Here is a 19,666-nt window from a genome sequence, read left to right on the forward strand (position 1 = left end):
GTGGTTCCGGACCCCATGAATGCTGCTGTGGGACTGTCCCGTGTGAAAGTCTTGTTCATGGGTGAAGGAGGAGACAGTCGAGTGGGCGTTCTCGCAGTGACCCCGGCCATAAACCGAGGCATTCTCTCCTGGCTCCGGTCTATGACGGGCCTCTGATGGTTTGAGGACAGATGGCTATCCAGTGTGTGGCATCTCCTTCGAAACGGAGGGCTTGTGAGTTCAGGACCCACTGGAGATGTTTCTAATCGTCCCACGGTCTCGTTCAACCCGGGGTGATCATCATATCGACCCATACTCACATTTTCCACTCCGAGTAGCTTGCTTTCCTGCGTCGCGATTGTCTTTCCTTCCTGTGGCCTTGCATGTGCTGTAATTTTCAGTTGATTGGGGTTTTCAGGGAAAGAAAAGAAGACACTGCCAGCAGAAATGGGACGAGGACGTCCGCGGTGGGGTCTGGCATTTAGAGCAGGTTCTGGGCCTGTCAGGTTACTGGGAGAGGTTTGGTTTGCTGAGGAAATATAAAAGGGTAAACCAGATGCAGTCCCATCCAAAGAACAGCTGTGTTCTTCATCCGACGGGCGTGGATCAACCGTTTTGTTGACCTTTGACCCCTGTTTACCTTGCTCTTTTTTGATGAATTCACGTGATTTCTTCAGCAGGTTCTGCAGACAAACTCCCTCTGCTTCAGATTGCTCTTGCATTTGTTTTTCTTCTGCAGATTTCTCTCTCTGAACAGCTGAAGGGGTCACTGGTTGCTGACTAGAGAAGATGTACGGCTCTGTGGCCCCAGTAGGTGTAAGATTTGCATTATCTAGTGCTGCAAAACCATTCCTGGAGTCTGTTTTTGGAGATGGAGTCAGGCACTGCTCTGAAAACTTCGGCATGTCCAATATTTTTGGAGGCTATTACATAAGTGCAAAAAGATATGACAGTAAATATGCAACAAATATGTTTTTTTAAAAGATGTACATATATTCTCACCTAATCTGTTATATTCACCTAATATATTACAATGCTATGTTATAGAATGGTATGTTTAATATCTGGACTTTTTTTTAAATCATAAAATGATTACAAATATGTATTATCAAGGGGTCAAAGTTCCAAAGACTTGAAAATAAATGTAAATATATTTGTTTTAATAAAAATAAGTAAGTCCATATAGGACATAAAAGTGCCTATAATTGAGGAAATACTAAATTTCTTACCTTATCGGTCCAAAGAATGGTCTGAATCTGACTGAGGAGGTTTTTGTTGTGATGAATCTGTCTCTCTGCGTCCATTTGTGAAGCTCTTTTCCTGTATTCAGCCATCTCCCTTCTTTGTTTCTCACTTAGCTGGAAAAACACAATGCAGATAATATTAATTTTCCTAGACAATTGAAAATAAGAGACAATTATCTTGAAGGTGCTACTCAAACTTTTTTTTTTTTTTTTTTTTTTTTTGCTTAGACTTTCTTTTGAGTTTTAAAGTTTATTATTACAAAGAAAATTTGGTAGCACTTTATAATAAGGTTCTATTAGATAATGTTAGTTAACTACTTTAGCTGACATGATCTAAGCAAGATCAATTCTTCTACAGCATTTATTAATCTTGATTCATGTTAATTTCAACATTTACTAAAGCATTATTCAAATCAAAAGTGCTTGTTAACATTAGTTAATGCACTGTGTATAAGCATTAACTATCAATGAATAACTGTATTTTAATTAACTAGCATTAACAAAGATGAATAAATACATTAATAAATGTATTGTTCATTGTTTGTTCGTGTTAATTAATACATTAACTAATGAAACCTTTTTCTAAAGTGTTACCGGAAATTAATTGTGCACTGTGCATTGTAACATTAAACTTCATGAGACATAATTAATCAAACTACACTCTCAGAAAAAAGGTATAAAGGTACATCTTTGTACATTATTCCTCCTAAATGGTACATATTTGCAATTCAAAAAGTACATATTAGGACATAAAGTGTACATATTGGGACCTTTTTCTGAGAGTCTACAGCATGTCTGACTCTCTCGTTCTCTTGTAAAATATCATTTATCATGTGTTGTACTCACAACTGGAGACAAAAGCGGCCTGCCATGAAAGCAGACGAGCGAGTGCGCCACCCCTCGAGCAGGTGCGGTACTGCAGCTCTTCTCTCGCATCATTTCCGCCAGCAGCTCACACAGAATGCGCGCGCAGAAATCCTCGTAGCTGTCCATGATTTCTCCACAGCGCTCTACACAGCTGGAGTAGCCTGAATATTGAAATGCAAGTGTTATGTATAGAAGCAAGTAAGCTGTAGATAATTAACAGCTCTGCATTCCTCTGCACTTTTATCAGTAAAAATGCATTTTTAGATAACCGTGCACATATGTTAAAATCTCAGCACCCAGCCTACCTTTTATCGCAACGCAGGCCAGAGCTTCTGTTTGAGTAAATAAGAGAAATGACATAAGAGTGCACCAACAGAAAATCTTCCGTCTACCACAGATGCGACTGTGACTCTGTAAGATGTCGCTGTGCTGATGTTCATTGGACGTAAATAGAGAATGATAACAAAGCTAGGAAACTAGATTAGTGTGTATCCAGATGACGCAGAAGACTACACGGTGGCTCTGATCTGTCCTGCACGGTCTTCATCAGCATCATCAGCACCGCCCCGTTCACTCGCCGTCATTCTCTCCGTTCATTTGGACGGACGTGAAGCCACCGGAAGATTCCTTCACACCGGATACATTTAGGTACAGATTCATTTTCACATTATCTTACTGTAGCAGGCCTATAAATTCACGAGATGGTTCCGCTAATATGGATACAATGTTTTTAATGAAATGATAGAATTAGAATAAGGTACATACATAATGAATAATGGAATGAATGATTAAATACAGTATTAAACAACAAGAAGACGTTCGTTGTACTCAATTTAACTTTTTTAATATTAAATAAAATACTTTTTTACATGCTTTTTCCTGTTGTATTAATCATTACTCGCTAATATAACTATTTATAAATATGTAACTTTTAAAAGGCTAAATAAGGAAGGTTGCAATATTCACAATTAACAATTTCAAAAGGCAATTCTTAAATAAATAAATAAATAAACAAACAATTGTTCATAACAGATTAGTAGAGGTGTATATATATATATATATATATATATATATATATATATATATATATATATATATATATATATACACACACACCTCTACTAATCTGTTATGAACAATTGTTTGTTATATATATATAATTTTTTCATATATGTCTGTATTTTTATAATTAAAATTACATTTTAGATTAAATATTATCATTTCAATTAAACTATTTTTCCATGTATGTATGTATATATATATATATATATATATATATATATATATATATACTTATTTTTTTCTTGTTCAATCAAATATTTTTATGTATATGTGTGTGTGTGTGTTATATATATGTATGTATATATATATATATATATATATATATATATATATATATATATATATATATATATATAATTTATATTTAAAAAATATACATATAATACATGCATATAATATTTACCTTTTTTTGTTAAATCAAAAAAGTTTTTAGGTAGGTGTGCATGTATAATATAGATAATTTTTATTTCTTAACTTTCTTTCATGTATGTGTGTGTATACAGATTACATAAACAATAAAATACATCATATAAACAATATACGAAGAACCAAGGGGGAAAACCACACGATTAAAAAAAAATGGTAAGTGACTGATGTGTTTTCCAGTATCTTGGTGACTCACGCGCCTCGGTTGCTGTGGGCGGGGTTTTCCGCTGCGCGCCAGACTCCAGTCCCTGCTCAAACCTCAAACTCACTGGTGGTCAGTCCGTGCCGTGGATGATCGTGTGGAGATGCCGTTTAACTTCACTCTCGATGAATTTACAGACAGACAGTGAACTTTCAGAAACCCTCCGAGTCGTCGATTTCCACGCGCATTAGAAGTCGACCGTTTGTATTTGAAGGACTTTAGCGGTGGACTTGGACAGCCGCCGCCTGGGCGAGTTTGCAGAAGTAACGCAACTTACCTCAGGAAGACAGAAACAGTGAGTGATTAGCAATTAAACTGACATAACCTATTTTGTTATTCAGTGTGATTATCTGACACTTTTAAATAATAGTGAACAGGCTGACACAGTTTCAAATATATAAAGTTTTAAATTCTACCTCTATTCTACTGTTAGTAGATCTTAAATTATTGTATAACGGCATTATAACGTTACCTAAGTTTGCTTTAAAGTCTCGTTTGTTGTCTAGCAGCAGTGAGTTTGAATTGTAAGCTATAATATCACGTTGGTAACTCCACCCTGTGTGGTGGTGTACTTCACCCTTCAGACTGCTGCAGCAGTGCTCCGTCAGAGCAGTAGATGGCGCTGTTGCTCCGTGTGTTTGGCCTTGAGCACTAGTTACTGAATAAAGTCATGAAATATCACAGAAAGACCCATAAATCTGATCATGCAATTCATTGGGTTGCTGTGGTTTACTTTAACCTGTACACTGTGTGAAAGATTGCATTAAAGTTTCACTTGTAGACTGTGAGCCAACTGTAAGATCTGCATTTCAAGAATCATTTGGGGGTCCATAATTTATTTTTTGAGAAATAATTGGGTTACAGTTGTGTATCTGCTCTATATTCATAATGATTGCAAAGCATTTGACCACATTTGCGGTGTTTGGCATCTGAATTTGTCTTTGGGGATCAATGACAGTCTCTGTTGTGTTCTGTGTAAGTTAGCTGTATTCACATAAAGTGACACGGTTTGGTTTGTGATTTGTAAAGAGAAGTGGATTGTTTTTGAAGTATGGTGCGATTGACTGATTGTTTAATGGCTGTTATTGTGTGCCAAAACTAGAGAAAAATTATGTTCCCGTTTGAGTCAGCTTTGGAATTGCTTTGCCTAATATTGCAAGGCTTGTGGTTTTCAGTTTTTTTTTGTTTATTTTATTTTTTCTTGTCTCTCTCTCTCTCTCTCTCTGTGTGTGTGTGTGTGTGTGTGTGTGTGTGGTGTGTGTGTGGCTGCTATTAAACTTTGGCACAATTGTTTGGCAAAGAAAAATTGGATGAATTGATCTCATTAATCAGTCTTCCAATACGTGAGTCAGTGGCAAATAAAGATATCTGGGATTTTATAAATATTAAACAAGTTATACTTATAATTAAAACCTTGCATTTTTTTACTTTATGAGTTGTTTTTTTAATTTTAAAATTGCCTACAATATAAAAGACTATGCAAATATGTTTAAGTTATTTTTGGAGGAATCGAATTGCATTTTTCTTTTAATGTGTATTTTATGAGCAAACAGAGAAAAATGACAGGGCAAAATGTTAACAGATTTGCCAGAGACTGTTAAGTCAGGTTCAGGTTGTTTTTAAAAATTGCATTTGGTATTTAATCGTAAAGACTGAGCAACAAGCTCTCTTTCCATGTATTATCTTCCTATTTTACCTCCAAAAGCCCGTAATCACCGCGCTGCAGGCTGAAGTGCGTGTGTTCACAGCTTCACTGGCGAGCGCTTTTGAATCCTCATCGCCGAGGCTGTGTGACGTAGAGCGGGGAGGCGTGACTCGCGTCTTTTCCACCAATAGATTTAAAGTATGTCGCTTGATTGACAGTCGAGTCTGGAAAAAAGGAGGGACGACTTCATCCCGTCTGGCTTTACTCTGTTGTGGAAGCCATTTTGGGATTTTCCTTGTACTAATCTTGAGTCAAACTCCTAACTTTTGCCTATTCCCACGAAGATCGAGGATTTAGGATCTGTTGTTTGGATGCGCAGTTATTTCCGTTTTTTTGTGTGTTTCATCTTTAAATTCCCGTCGAGATGCGGCGCGGATTTTGCGCATCCTTGAACCGGATTGTCATTTCCGAACGGGACTACGTTCAAAACAACAAGAGATTATAGAAACTGAGGGTCAAACTGGCAAGTGCTGGGATATTTCCTTGTTATTTATGATTTAATTCAAGTCCTATGCACAGATATATTTATATTTTAAGTGTATTTTAGAATCCAATCTTTGGTGGACAGTCAGTGAAGCTCCTTTCTTTCCAAACTCTTGACAGAAAACATGGCCCTGGATTAACTGTCATTCCCTCATCCGGGGCTTTATTTCTGTAAGAAATATGATATATAATACAATCCTTAAAATGTAAACACTAGTTAAGTGCGTAGAAACCCCTTTACGCGTTTAGATAAAATAACTGCGCTTATACGGTGGAGCAATCCAAGGCTGTGTGTGTCAAACCCTAGTGAGCTGCCTACATAGTCAGCATTGTAGACTCCTTCTGAACAATGAAATCGAGTTATTACTTCTCGTGCATCGAATCGAAAGTTCTGTCAGAAGCATACACGGCTCGATTTTAACGACTGCGATTCCCAAATGTGCTGTCTATTTAGGCGGCTCACTAGTTTTTGAGACGCAGCCAATGTTGCAATCCCAAATGTAGCAGACACGTCAAATCTGGAGAGCTGTGCGTCTATCTTGTTTATAAATGCAAATGCACCTTTTCCACAAGAGATAGCGCTGCAGGTGCGCGTGAAGGTTTGACAACTGATCAAGAAGACATAAATCAGGACTTTTTTGTCTTGTGTTTATGCACAAAAGAAAGGAGCTCATGGTTTTTGTTTTTCCACCGTTGACTTGTTTTATTACACTATTGTGTCTGATACATTGCTGTGCTTGTTTGGGCTTGTGAAACGTGCGTTTTAGACCAGAAAAAAAAAGGTGGGAAAGATTTTCTCTGGACGTTCAGCCTGTCTCTTAGGTGTTGGAGAGTGGTTTCCTGGATCTCCTCTGGTTTTGAGAATGTCGAAGCATGCATTTAGAGGAAAGGTAAACAAAATAAACATGATATTCGACTCTGGGTAATGCAGTGTATTGTTATTATTATCTGAATATTGTGATAATTGTGATTCAGCATTTTTGAAAAGGTCCGGACAGTTTTGATCCAGCTGATTCTTCATGTCAACTTCATTATGAGTTTAGGACTTATAGATAATTAGTTGAAGTTTAAAGTTAAACACTTACTTTTTTTTAGGTTAGTTTAAGCTCTGCTAGTCTAAAGATGACTAAACAAACCAAAACTTGTGATTGAATAAAATGATAAAGTTTCATGGAAATTTAAGTAGCACTTTACAGTAAAGTTAGATTTTGTTAGTTAATGCAGGGTGTCATGAACTAACAACTGCAACTTTGTGCCTACATCATTTATTAAGCAATCTTAAGATACTCAGGTTAATGTTAATTTATAAATATACTTTTGTTCACCGGTGATTCATTTTTGTGCATACTTGCCTGATATTAATGTTTATTTAATTATGATATATTTATTTAAAACTTGGTAAATGCATAAATATAATATTAATAATCACTGTACAAACATTGCGTATATTTACACTGTTAATAAAATATTAGGGGTGTAACGATACGCGTATTCGTATTGAACCGTTCGGTACGACGCTTTCGGTTCGGTACGCGGTACGCATTATGTATACCGAACGGTTCGTTGGAGTAATTAATTATATTTGAAAAAAAAAAAAAGAGAGAGAAAGAAATATAATGATATGCGTTCAACAAGGTAGCCCAATAACCCAAACAACGTAACAGGCAACGCCCCTGACACTCCCGAAGAAGAAAAAAACACCATCTTATATGTTTATGTTAGGCTACTCAGCAGGCGCTCGCTCACTCAGTACGCGCTGAAGGCTCGTTGCAAAATAGCCAATGCGTTTAACAGACTAGAAATGAGAAGATCCTCCAATAACCAACAGGTCTGGTGTTTGGGTGCACTTTGGATTCCCTTTAAGCTATAATGGTGATGGCAAGAGAGTGGTGGATAAAAAACAACGGTATGTCGCATCTGCAACATGACAGGGTACACCAGCGGGAATACAAAAAAAAAAAAAAAAAAAAACCGGCGGGAATATCTGGGATATATGCGTCAGTACTATCTGGGAAAAGACGAAAAAAAGGAGAAACATGCACGCAGCAAAATATCCCTGCAGCATTTAGACACTATAGCTTACAGGGAATCCAACCCAAACACCAGACCTGTTGGTTATTTTAGGATCTTATATTTCTGGTCTGTTAAAGGCATTCGACATTTTGCAACGAGCCTTCAGCGCGTGCTGAGTGAGCGAGCGCCTTAGGGGCCGTTCACATATCGTGCCTAAAAACGCATGGAAAACGCTAAGCGCGTCTTTCTCCTCCTTTCCAAAGCGCTCGGGCAGAAGCGCTCATGAGGCGTCTGTCTTTGCTAAGCAACAATGACGTGCTCTCTCCATGAGACGCGGAAATTTCAGCGAAGGATAAATGGATTTGCAGCTCTAAAAATCGATTGCAGTAGCTCTGTTACTGAATTTATTTCAAAATTGCAATCCATATACAACTATGATCAGCTGTTCCTTCATCTTGGCTGAGCTCTCAACGTTGTTACGGGAAAGGATGAAGCTGATTGGTTGGTTCTTGTCACATGACCCGCGGTGCGCTTGCGGCATTCTGAAAAGTTGAGATGTTTTTACATTTTGCTGTATCTAAAACGTATCGAACCGAACCGAACCGAACCGTGACATCAGTGTATCGTATCGAACCGAACCGTGAATTTTGTGAACCGTTACACCCCTATAAAATATATTTTTAATTAAGTTTAATTAAACCTATTTCTTGTTGTTTCTTTGTTATTGTGAAATTTACTAGCAGTTTCTAAGTGAACATTTTTTCTCTTTTTTTTTTTTAGTTCATGATACCTAATTATTTAATTGTATTTTTTTTTTTTTTTTTTTTTATATGAACTCTTACCAAATATTCTATAGTGAATATAAGTGTAGCTAATAATGCTCAGCTATAAAATGATATTTAACAGCCTGAGAATTGCGTTTTGTGAGTGCAGTTTCTATAAATATGTTAAAAGTCTTCCTTTAGTAATCATGACTGGCTAGATAAGTTCTAGAAAACTATATCTGTGTAAATGCAATACATGTTAAAGTTTCTGTGCTCTCGCTGTCCTGAGTCACACTGGACAGTGTTGGTGATTTTTGTAGGTGTAGGTGTGGTCCGTCACTTCCTGTTTGATTGGCAATATCAGATGAAGTGTTTTCACATTAAAGAGCACAGTTTTTACTTTGAAAGAGGTGTTGTCTATAGTTACCACTAGCTTTGTGTTCAGTCACCTGAATCAGACTAAACCTTTAAACTAAAGTTGTTGCTGATCGGGATTCCTCCCAGAGGCAGGCTGAACCGCAGACTGTGTGTGTGTGTGTGTGTGTGCATGCTTTCAAGGGTGTGACTGTGATGTTTCTACACTGAAGTCACACCCATCATCACACGTTAGCTGTTGCTGTAGTTTCAGAAGTCTGCTCTTCACATCTGGTTTGATCTTCACAGCGTGCTCAGCGAGTAACCATGGATTTTTCCCCTCTGCACACGTATACTCCTCCTCACTGTACTCCAGATAACACGGGATATACCTATTCACTCAGGTGAGATCACTGTGAGAATGAAGAAACACTTGCTGGTGGAAACGCAGTGCACTTTCTACGTTTGTTCTGTCTAACGCATCTCACCTCCAGTAAACCATACAGAGATTTGTGTAACCACTCACGAACTTCTGATATTCAGCAAATAATCCTGAATTTAGCCTGTTTAAGGATTTCCATGTCAGGTTAAACCTGTTTATTGCTCAAGTCTTGTGAGCTCGTGGTTGTAGACAAAGAACTTCACTAGTTCCAACTGGAAGACATTAAAATCTGTGTTTGAATCATTATTCAACAGTTATATTCAAGTCAAATGTACAGTAGAGTATTATTTGGGCTGGATGATGGCGTGCAGGTGTGGTGCTTCTGCTTTCACAGTTGATGACCCCAGGCGAGTTATGAAGTTACACTGAATATCGAATGGCTCGGTAACGTGAATTTGTGTAATATTACCCTTGGTTGGATGCTTTGCAGAAAATAGTGTGCTGAGCAGAAACAGCGCAGACGTATTGACGTTGGTATGCAGATAACGATTTGTACCCCACTCATTGCACTGACTGATACCACGTTTCCACTGAAATCATGCAGGTTGTTGTGTCGGAGCCGGCGCTCGCCTCGGGTCCGTGAACCAGGAGTAGCAAGAGTTTGAGTGGATCTGAAATGGGAGCTGGAGTTTGGGAACCGCTGTTTGAAATGAGTTTGAGTTTGAATGGTTCTTACACATTATAAATTTCAAAACTCAAGTGATAAAAAGCTGATTTGTGTAATGTGTAATTGCCATTCCATGAAAGCAGCAGTATTTATTTATAAAAGTTCACTTAACTTAAAAACTGACTTCTTGACTAAACCTTTATTTACTTTTATTTAATTTTTAATGATTATTTTATATTGTATTTATTTATAGCAATAATAGCAAAAATATTTTAAGGTTTCAGTTGCCTGGATAGTGTTAGACTATAGACAGATAGATTATAGTTAACTTAACTGAAAATAATAATGTTTAGTGATTGAAATAAAGTAAAATAAAAATGTTAGACGTAAAACTTTCAAAAAAACTTTAGAAAAGTTGCCTTGGTATGTACTGAACATAAATGAGATTAAAGTTGAAGCACTAGAATTAATACAACTAAAACTGAAATGCAAATATGAAATAATATTAATAATAATAACACTAAAGACAAATGCCTCCAGAATAATACAAATTGCAAATACCACTAACAAAATCACTAAAACCTGTACTAAAATTAAAAGATGAAAATATATAATAATCAAATTTAAATAATATTAAAATAAGCGTGTCTGCATTGTTTTTAATTTAAATGTATTTGAACTTATGTTTTATTTAATGATTTCCTGCTACAAAAAATGTTTTAATTAATAATAACTAATAGAAAATAACAAATGCCCATAAGAAAAAAAAAACATATACTAAAATCTAAATAAAAATATAAAATAACAAATTCAGAATATTAAATAATTTTGTTGGTTTATTTTTAGTTACTTAGCATTATTTAATATTCTAAATTTGTTATTTTATATTTTTGATTTTATATAACATAGTGTCTGGATCCTTTTTCAGATTGGTCTAAACATCTGTGTTTAACTCAGGAATGTTTACTTGTTTATGTTTACTGGGAGCGCTCTGGTCTCATTGGCTGTGGCTGAGCGCTGGAGTGTGTCCGTGTGAGGTGCACGACTGTGGCCTTCAGGCAGAAACCGTGGTAAAAAGATCGAGTGATAAACCGTTGAGCCATCTGTCGCTGGCACTCGGAGGGACGTGACGAATTAGAGATACTCGTGCGTGTCAGACAGGGAAAGACATGCGTACAAAGAGCAACACATGCACATTGAGGTTTTGAGAAAACTACTGAATCCCTTTTGAGATGAATTGAGATGAATGCAGTCAGAGGGGAATCTAAAGGCCTCAGGGACAGCAGGCCAGAAAAATCAATATTAATGATGTACTAGCCCGTTACAAAATTGTGATTCTGACAATCCTACCAATATCAGGCCATGTATCATTTGACAGAGAGCAATTATTCTTGTTGTTAATATTATTATTATTATTATTATTATTATTAAAAGTGAATCTAGTGTTCTTTTATATATATATATATATATATATATATATATATATATATATATATATATATATATAATTTTGTATTATTATTATTAAATTAGATATTTGTCCCTGTCACAATACAACTATTTACTAATCTTTCCTCATTGAGTCGTGCAGCCTCTGGCAAAATATTTGTACTCATTGTTCATCTTTGTTCTCTTATTTCAAAAAAATGTGTCTTCTCACTTACATCAGAACAGGGATGAATGTAATTCAGTTTAACTTGAAAGTTAACGTTATGTTGTAACTAGTAGAATTACCGATGAAACGGCGAGTAAATAAAGCGGTATTTACCCTCATTTGGCAGACGGTCAGTGCAGTTTCTGTTTGACGGCTGATTGCATGAAGTTGTTTGCAGTGTATCGAGCGTTGTACTTGTTTTCTGTATTTGTGTTCATATTATGTGTGTGACGTGTTGCCTTGTCTGAGGAACCTGTGTGGAACTGGGACAGAACACAACAGAAGCACCAGGAAATATGAATCTTCTTAATAGAGCTGCTTCTGAATTTGGCCATCTGGGAAGTCTAGGGATTTAGTCTAAGGTTAGGCAGGATTGTAGAAGATGTGCATGTTGGGAATGTATCCTGCGTGAAGGGAATACTTGCACCAGAATAGTTTGAGTCGGTTTCACTGCAGTGTCTCACACAGCAGCTGCTGGAGTGTTTGACAGCTGTGTGATTGTGTGTGTGTGTGTGTGTGTGCTGAATGCACTGAAGTTACTTAATAGTGTTTTTGTTCTGCTTTAGCTGAGCTGTAAAGGAAGTGATAACTCAGGATTTGAATAACCACAACGCCTTTTCCCTCTGATAGTAGTTTTCTCTTTTTCTGGAAGATGTAAGAACCAATAATGTTTTACATAATTAACATCAATACTTTTTGCTCTAATACTGTATATCTTTGTGCACTAAATGTTAAATCCAGCTTTCATTATGTAGTGATACATTTAATTGTATTATTATTATTATTATTAGTTATTATATAATGTTATTACATATTATGGCCAGTATTCACTTGTAACATGTCAAATTTAGAAATTTAGTTTTTAATATTTAAATGTATGTATTAGGGATGTCAAATTTCGATTATTTCCATGATCGATCGTCGTTTAAATTAACGATCAATTAATCGATTAATCGTTAACCATAATACTGCAAAATGCGTCTATTGCAGGCACACAGTCAGCGGTATGACAGGATGTGCAAAAGCCACACACACACACAAAACGCTTTCTCACTTGAATTAAAGAGGTTTTAGTCTGAATAAAATGCTAGTAGCAGGATTATAAAATGAATAGATGCGATTATGATCATTTGATAAAATGAAGAGAGCGCGCCATACTTTTGAGGTCATTTTACTTTGTTGACAGTTTCCAATCCTGCACGGAGAACGCTGAACGCGCCTCTTTAAATGGTTTTGTGGTGCTCGTTGTTGTATTTTAAAGCACAATTGCGATGTTTTCAACTGACATTATTGTATAAAATTATCCGAAATGTGGAGCGCGTGTGACTGCGCTGCACATTAAGTGAACTACATCGGCGCTGCTGCACCAAAACACACTGTTGCTCACATTAATTTGATCCTGCTGGATTCTGTCCTAGAAAATGTCAGATTTTTTAAAATCCGGCTTACAGCGCATTAGATCGTGACAGTGCATGCGTGCAGTCGAGGATGAGCGAGCGCGGATTTGGCTAGATTTATTTGGAGGTTATTGCTCATGTCTCATTCGGCACAAATCGAAATGTTTCCATATTCGCAATGTATTTGAATGTTAAACTATTATTTATAATGTAAACTAGGCTTGTACTTAACACGCATTCGCATATAGACGGAAAAGATGATCCTCTTCATATGAGCAAAAACGTCCTTGGCATAACAGCAGAGTGGACCGGCATACTACGGTCTATTTAAACTGACCAGTGTAACCTTTTAATGTTTAGTTGACATTTTATTTTGATAATGAACAGACTGCGATGTAAGTTTGAATCGCTAGAATATACGTGTGCAGCAGGCTCCGGGGCGATCGAAACAGCTGAGACATTAAAAAATATATATATTTTCCGCAAAAGTGTTTACTTTCATTTGTGCACACTCACAATAAAAACAGAAGATTTGTGCTCTTGTAAAATAAAGCAAACAAACAGAATGCGTTGTCATCCTTTTTTTTTTTGTGAACTTATGGAGCGCCCACACTTCTGTTTTAAATCCGTTAATCTTAATTAGCCTATTTAAGTCGGATATATTTCGCATAGCCTATTTAAAAAAAAAAAAAAAAAAAAAAAACATGAAAACAAATTGTTATTTTTATGTTGGGCCTATTACTTAGTAGGCTATAAATTTTCCTTAAAGCATCCCATTTTGTCCCAGGGCTTAGAACCTGTGCCCTAGTCAGGTCCATGCAGAAACTTGTGAACGATGCTCGGCGTCATCGTTTAGTGACAGCAGTGAATGCTCCAGGAATGTGTCGGTCACAGCGCCTATTAATCGCTGTTTTGAATCCAGCAATTATTTATTTAGAAATGATAAGATCTGATTATGACAAGTGTGGTATAAAAGCTTTGTTTATTAGAGGAATAATAGGTTAACTGGAAAATGTTAGATCGCGACCATGCTTTTGGACCCCATAGTCTTCATTTACGCGGCTTTGTTCTGGTTTGCCGGTTGGTCACGAATTTCCACAAATTCAGTATATTTAGCCATTGTTTCTTTTCCTAAATCTTCATAGTCTAGCCCTCTAATTTCCCAGGTTTATTTTATTATCTTTCGCTTTTAATAACTGTTTTCGCATCTCTTACTGTGGTAAACATGGGAAGGGAAATTAAAGATTTCATGAATTAAGAATTCGTTCGATTTATTAATTTGTTCCCTTATTTCACTTAAATCATGGGTTATTTAGGGAACAAAATTAATGAAACATGGACAATTGCCACATTAATAATTCGTAGGAATGAATTAACAAGTTGTAGGAATGAATAGACTACCTGTCCTGTCACTGTGTCCCGCAGCCCTGCAAAGCGCACGATATAAAACAGTTATCTGATGAAATGATTAGTAACTACATTTCTATTGCATTTAATGTTGAAGAACTTTTATGTTGTTTCTATTTTAATGTACTTTAAAGTTTAAATCACATTAAAAGCTTAATTTGTACATTGTGAATGAATGATGATGCTTTTATATATCGTCACCGTCACTCACAGCCGCTCGCACGTGTTGAGTGCGCATGAGCCGCACGCAGCCCAACATTGAATCGGTTAACCGACCATCGATAGCCTTAATCGATTGCATCTCTTATCGACAATTAATCGATCATCGATTAATCGTTGACATCCCTAGTATGTATTTAATACAAAAACAGTGTAACCTGGATAACATTGCTTTTCAATATAATTATGGGCTTATTTGCATTGCAATTTTAAAACCAGTGTATTCATATACATAGATACTGACAGTGAATGTTTACCAGAATAATCAGTATTTGTAGTGAAGTGAAGGAAGAGGGTTAAAGTGTTGAGATAGTAAGTGGGAAGCGAGTAGTTGGTCAAGAGGGTCAGCTGATGCAGTAATCAACGTTGACCCCACTCAGGTCCTGTAGTAGCGCTCTGAAATAAAGCCCTGACCTCTGAGCTCACACACTGGAGAGCCGTGAGCTTCTTAATCTCTCCGAGAGCTCCAGGTGTTCTCTAATCAGATTTTTATGGCAGCGCTTGGAGGATGGATTCTGGGCCGATCTTTGACCTTTCTGTGCCTGCTGTTTGCACTAAAAAGTGTGCTAATCGCGTAAATCTCTGTCGTGTTAAGCAACATTCATACTGATACTGATGTGCAACGACTGTCAAAAATTTGTATAGAAATTAATATAAATGCACTGTGATCTAACATGAAAAAATAAACAATTAAAAATGTATATTTTCATCATCTAACATTAACAAAGATTTATAAGTACTGTAAGAAATGTATTGTTCATGTTAGTTCATGTTAATAAATGACACCTTATTGTAAAATATTATGTTACCAGAAGTTAAAAGAAAAAAATCAAAAATTAACTTTGTGGTTTAACAATTGTTTAACATTTCAAAATAAAATAAATTAAGACAGCCATAAGTATTGTAATTTTACAGTGATATTTTTTGTGTTTTATTAATTTATTGCCTTTTAAACCACAATTTTTAAGGGGAAAAAATAGAATTCAATTTTTTAGTTACATTTTCATTTACATTTATTCATTTATCAGACGCTTTTATCCAAAGCGACTTAACAGTGGAAGCAATCAAAAGTTCATTGTTTGTTTCTTTAGATGGAGTAAATATATTTAATTCAGTATTTATAAAACACAATTATTGCAAGTTTTGTGCAACAATGCCTTTTCATTTCCAGTAAACCAGCTGTAAATGGGCAAAGAAGTGATGCTTCAGGAGTTGATCTGTAACATGTATGATGTCATAGGGCTGGAGGTGTAGAGCGTGTGCATGCTGAAGATAAAGGGCCTTCTAGTAATTCTGTGAAGGTTTAGGTTTTCAAGGGAGTGTTTCATTCAGGCTGATCTGATGTGGCACACGACCAGTGGGTATTTCTCACAGGAAGACACTGCCTTTAAGGGACTATCATTTTAAGATGTTTGCTCTGTTTCTCAGTTCTGTTTTTTTGTGTTCTGGTTGCTGTGGTGGTTACGCTTGACTTGTGCCAAGCTCAGTTGTTTTGTTTTATACTGTTCTGATCTGATTTGTTAATCAGTCATTGACTTCTGCTCACCGCGTAATATGACGAGTTTGATTTAGCCTTTTTGAGATTTATTTGGCAAGATTTAAAAAAAGTCCAATGCTGAATACTTTTGAATACTGGTTTCAAAAGTTTAGGATTTGTTTGCATTTTTGTCTTTGTTTTCTTTCATTCTTTTTTTCATGTATGTCAACATTATTGCCCATTATGGGGACTGAGGCAGTTAAATGGCAAAATTACAAAAAACATAAAGTATTATAAAACTAGAATAAACGATTTGAACTAGGGATGCACTGATAGGACTTTTTCTGGCCGATACAGTTGTTAACAAACAACTATTGGCCGACTCCAATACCGATAAGGATATTGGTCAGTTGCATAAAATCTTGCGCTTACTCATAGCCAATACAGCATCATCTTTTCTAGATCTTGACCAAATGTATTAAACAAAATAAAATACTGTCAGTGTTTTAAAGACATTACAGTAGGCCTATTTTTTTCAAGATATAAAAAATTAGCAGTTTGCAGCATGGATAAAAACGCTACTCCTATAAGCATTTTAAGAGAAAAAAACTGCCTAAATTAGTAGGCCGTACATCACATTTTATTTTGAATATATTATTATTATTTTATTATTAACATTGAGAACATTGTAGACTAAAACACCGGTAGATAAAGCAAAATATTTACAAACATTACAAAAACAAAATTAGGTTATTTTAGTTCCCTTCTCTCCAAAACAAATCCTCTAAAGTTGTAAGCCAAAAAAAATGAATTTAAAAGCAAAACTGAAGCCGACCTCTCTCGTTCTGCACAAATCCAAATGTTTCCATATTCACATCATATCTGGATGCTAAAAAATGATTTATTATGTAAACTATAGGCTTTGTTCTTCAGCGTTAAAACGGCAATCCACCTGTCATTCAAGTGACCACGCCCTTAATTATGCAGAACTTTAAGGCTTAATATAAGTTATAACAAAATTCACCCCCCTCACAGTTGTCATGAAGGGCAAAATTAGCTGTATAGACCAAAATAATTTTTTGCACCAAGCTGTAAGCATGTTTTTTCTGCTGTAAAGTTGGGCATTTTAACATGGGGAGTCTATGGGCCTCAAGCGGCCAGTCGATGAATTACAGTTTGGTTTCACGAGAGAGAGCGGGAGGTTGCCGCTAGTTTCAAACAAACAAAAAGCTGCATATTACCTGCCATTAATTTTCACTTAAATGTTGGCCTAATGCTTAACTGGCAGTTCATCAAAAATATCCTCAGATAAACTAACTCGTTTGATCAATTTACCGTTTAATCGCCCAGGCCTAAAATGAACTTCCTGTTAGGGTTCAGTGATGTTTAGATCTAGAAGCTGGGAGGCCATTAAAGATGTTCCGCTTTATCCTGATGTTTATAAAAGCACACTTCAGTTTGTTTAGCAGTGAGTTTGAGAGCGTTGACCAAGAGCAGGGAAACCCAAACTTTGTTTACTGGAAATTTGATTTTGACGACACATTAATAACATGTTCTTGATTCTCTGATGGTGGGTAATGGCAACATGACATGCAGCATCCACAGCAAATCATTTCCCATTGAATACCTCATTCATTCATTTAGAGCTTAATCTCTAGCCAAAATTGATATGATGTAATATTAATAAAATAGAGTTTAAGTGAAGAACTTCTTCTTAAATCAAGTCAGATTTTTTGAGGCAGACAGGTTTGTGTGGAGTTGTCATCTTCTCAATAGTTTCTTCTTTGTCTTTGATGGAGGACTGTGACGCCTGTAGATTTGCCGTAGGCCTCTACTGTGAACTCCCTTGCTGCTACGCCCAGGTTTAAGGGCCGGGCGATTTTGGGCAGGTGCATAACTCACATTAGTCACCTGTAATTATATCCCCAGAGAGCTTTAACCTATATTCATTCCTTTGAAAAGTTCATAATGTTCCTTCTTTTTTGGAATGTTCCCGGTTCATTCAAATTCAAAATTTGAATTTCTCTTCCAGTATTGTTTTCCATGCAAATGTGCTGAAGTAAAATGAATTCACACTGCAGGTGTCTGAGGATTTAACTTGTAAATATGAGCAACTGTAATCCTCAGCTTTTACCAAGAATAGTTTGTACAGCCTGTCTTGATCTAATATTTGAATTTACATGTCGTTTCCCCGCCGCAGCTCAAGTTACTCCACCGCAGCCCTTGAGTTTGAGAAGGAGCACCAAATCAATCCGGTCTACGACTCGCCCAGAATGTCTCGCCGTAGTTTGAGACTACAGACCAGCAGTGGTTTTTACGGTGACACCAGCCTCACTGAGCTCACAGGGAATCACAAATCCTACAAGCAGACCAGCACCAGCAGCAGCAGCAGTGTCAGCAGGTCAGATCTTCATCTCTCTGGCAGTATAAGATAACAGACCAACTGTGCAACATCACTTCTTATCGAGAAACACACACAGCCTCGTGCCAGCTCTTCTACGTGAGATGAGTGGCATGTTTCTCTCATCATAATTGGAAAATGCAACTTTTAAAGCTGTATCTCATTACTGTGGATATCTTTACCTCAAGTGTATTATTAATTGAATTGAAATCTGTATAGATTTTTTTAAATCACTTTACGAGTAGGGAAAGTCAGCATCTCATTGTGCAGTAGTAAGATAGGTTGTCCTGTAATGACTGACATGCTAGTGCTTGAGTTAAATGAATGAAGAATAATGAATAACATGCTAAAAATGGGAATTTCCCCCAAAGATATGTTTGTGCAGTCAGTCTGGCAGCACATATTTTACATGACTTAAAGCAAGTTTGTACAACTTACCTGCCAGTACTTATTCATGGGCCACAAAATCAAGCATGCTAGTATAGTAATGTTAGTATTTATTATTTTTTTTTCACTTTCAGTGAATAATATTAATTAAGCAATGTGGATGGTGTTTTTTTTTAAGAAACTAGTACTTTTATTCAGGATTCATAATAAGAAATGTTTCTTGAGCAGCATATTATAATGATTTCTGAAGGACCATATGACACTGATGCTGAAAATTCAGCTTTGAATCACAGGGATAAATAACATATACTTTAAATATACTTTAAATTGTGATATTATTTCACAGTATTCTATTTCAACTGTATTTTTGATCAAATCAATGCAGCTTTGGTGAGCACGAGAGATCTTAAAAGTGTATATATATAGATCAACTGAATTCCTTCCGTTAGCAAAAATGTCTGATCATGTGATCTTGAATGGTGCATCCTTATGAAACCTAGCATCATTTATATAAGAATATTAGAACTGGGATTTCCAAATTCAAATTGCTCTCACACTTGCAAAAGCTATCGGAGG

At 36.2% G+C, this 19,666-nt stretch overlaps 2 protein-coding genes across 8 annotated transcripts in view; one reads left to right on the plus strand and one right to left on the minus strand.

Annotated features, from left to right (window-relative positions):
• LOC127954012 (centriolar coiled-coil protein of 110 kDa) overlaps positions 1-3,915 on the minus strand; it is a 9,222-nt gene extending 5,307 nt beyond the window's left edge. The window contains exons 1-4 of one of the 2 annotated variants that reach the window (XM_052553350.1): positions 2,396-2,804; positions 2,070-2,251; positions 1,209-1,337; positions 1-902 (exon numbers count right to left, since the gene is read on the minus strand). The exon at positions 1-902 is cut by the window's left edge and continues 68 nt beyond it. In XM_052553350.1, the coding sequence (XP_052409310.1) occupies positions 1-902; positions 1,209-1,337; positions 2,070-2,251; positions 2,396-2,450 (1,268 nt within the window). In that variant the 5' untranslated portion in view covers positions 2,451-2,804. Of the gene's footprint in view, positions 903-1,208; positions 1,338-2,069; positions 2,252-2,395; positions 2,805-3,774 lie in introns of those variants that run through there. The other variant, XM_052553351.1, reaches the window with a different exon arrangement.
• Position 3,916: 1 nt separating this feature from the next.
• Positions 3,917-19,666, plus strand: part of sun1b (Sad1 and UNC84 domain containing 1b) — a 28,274-nt gene continuing 12,524 nt past the window's right edge. Inside the window, exons 1-3 of one of the 6 annotated variants that reach the window (XM_052553345.1) lie at positions 3,929-4,075; positions 9,409-9,503; positions 18,503-18,703. In XM_052553345.1, the coding sequence (XP_052409305.1) occupies positions 9,427-9,503; positions 18,503-18,703 (278 nt within the window). In that variant the 5' untranslated portion in view covers positions 3,929-4,075; positions 9,409-9,426. Of the gene's footprint in view, positions 4,076-5,646; positions 6,859-9,408; positions 9,504-18,502; positions 18,704-19,666 lie in introns of those variants that run through there. The other 5 variants (XM_052553325.1, XM_052553334.1, XM_052553348.1 and 2 more) reach the window with 5 other exon arrangements.

Source organism: Carassius gibelio, chromosome A3, assembly GCF_023724105.1.
Source record: "Carassius gibelio isolate Cgi1373 ecotype wild population from Czech Republic chromosome A3, carGib1.2-hapl.c, whole genome shotgun sequence".
NCBI lineage: Eukaryota > Metazoa > Chordata > Actinopteri > Cypriniformes > Cyprinidae > Carassius > Carassius gibelio.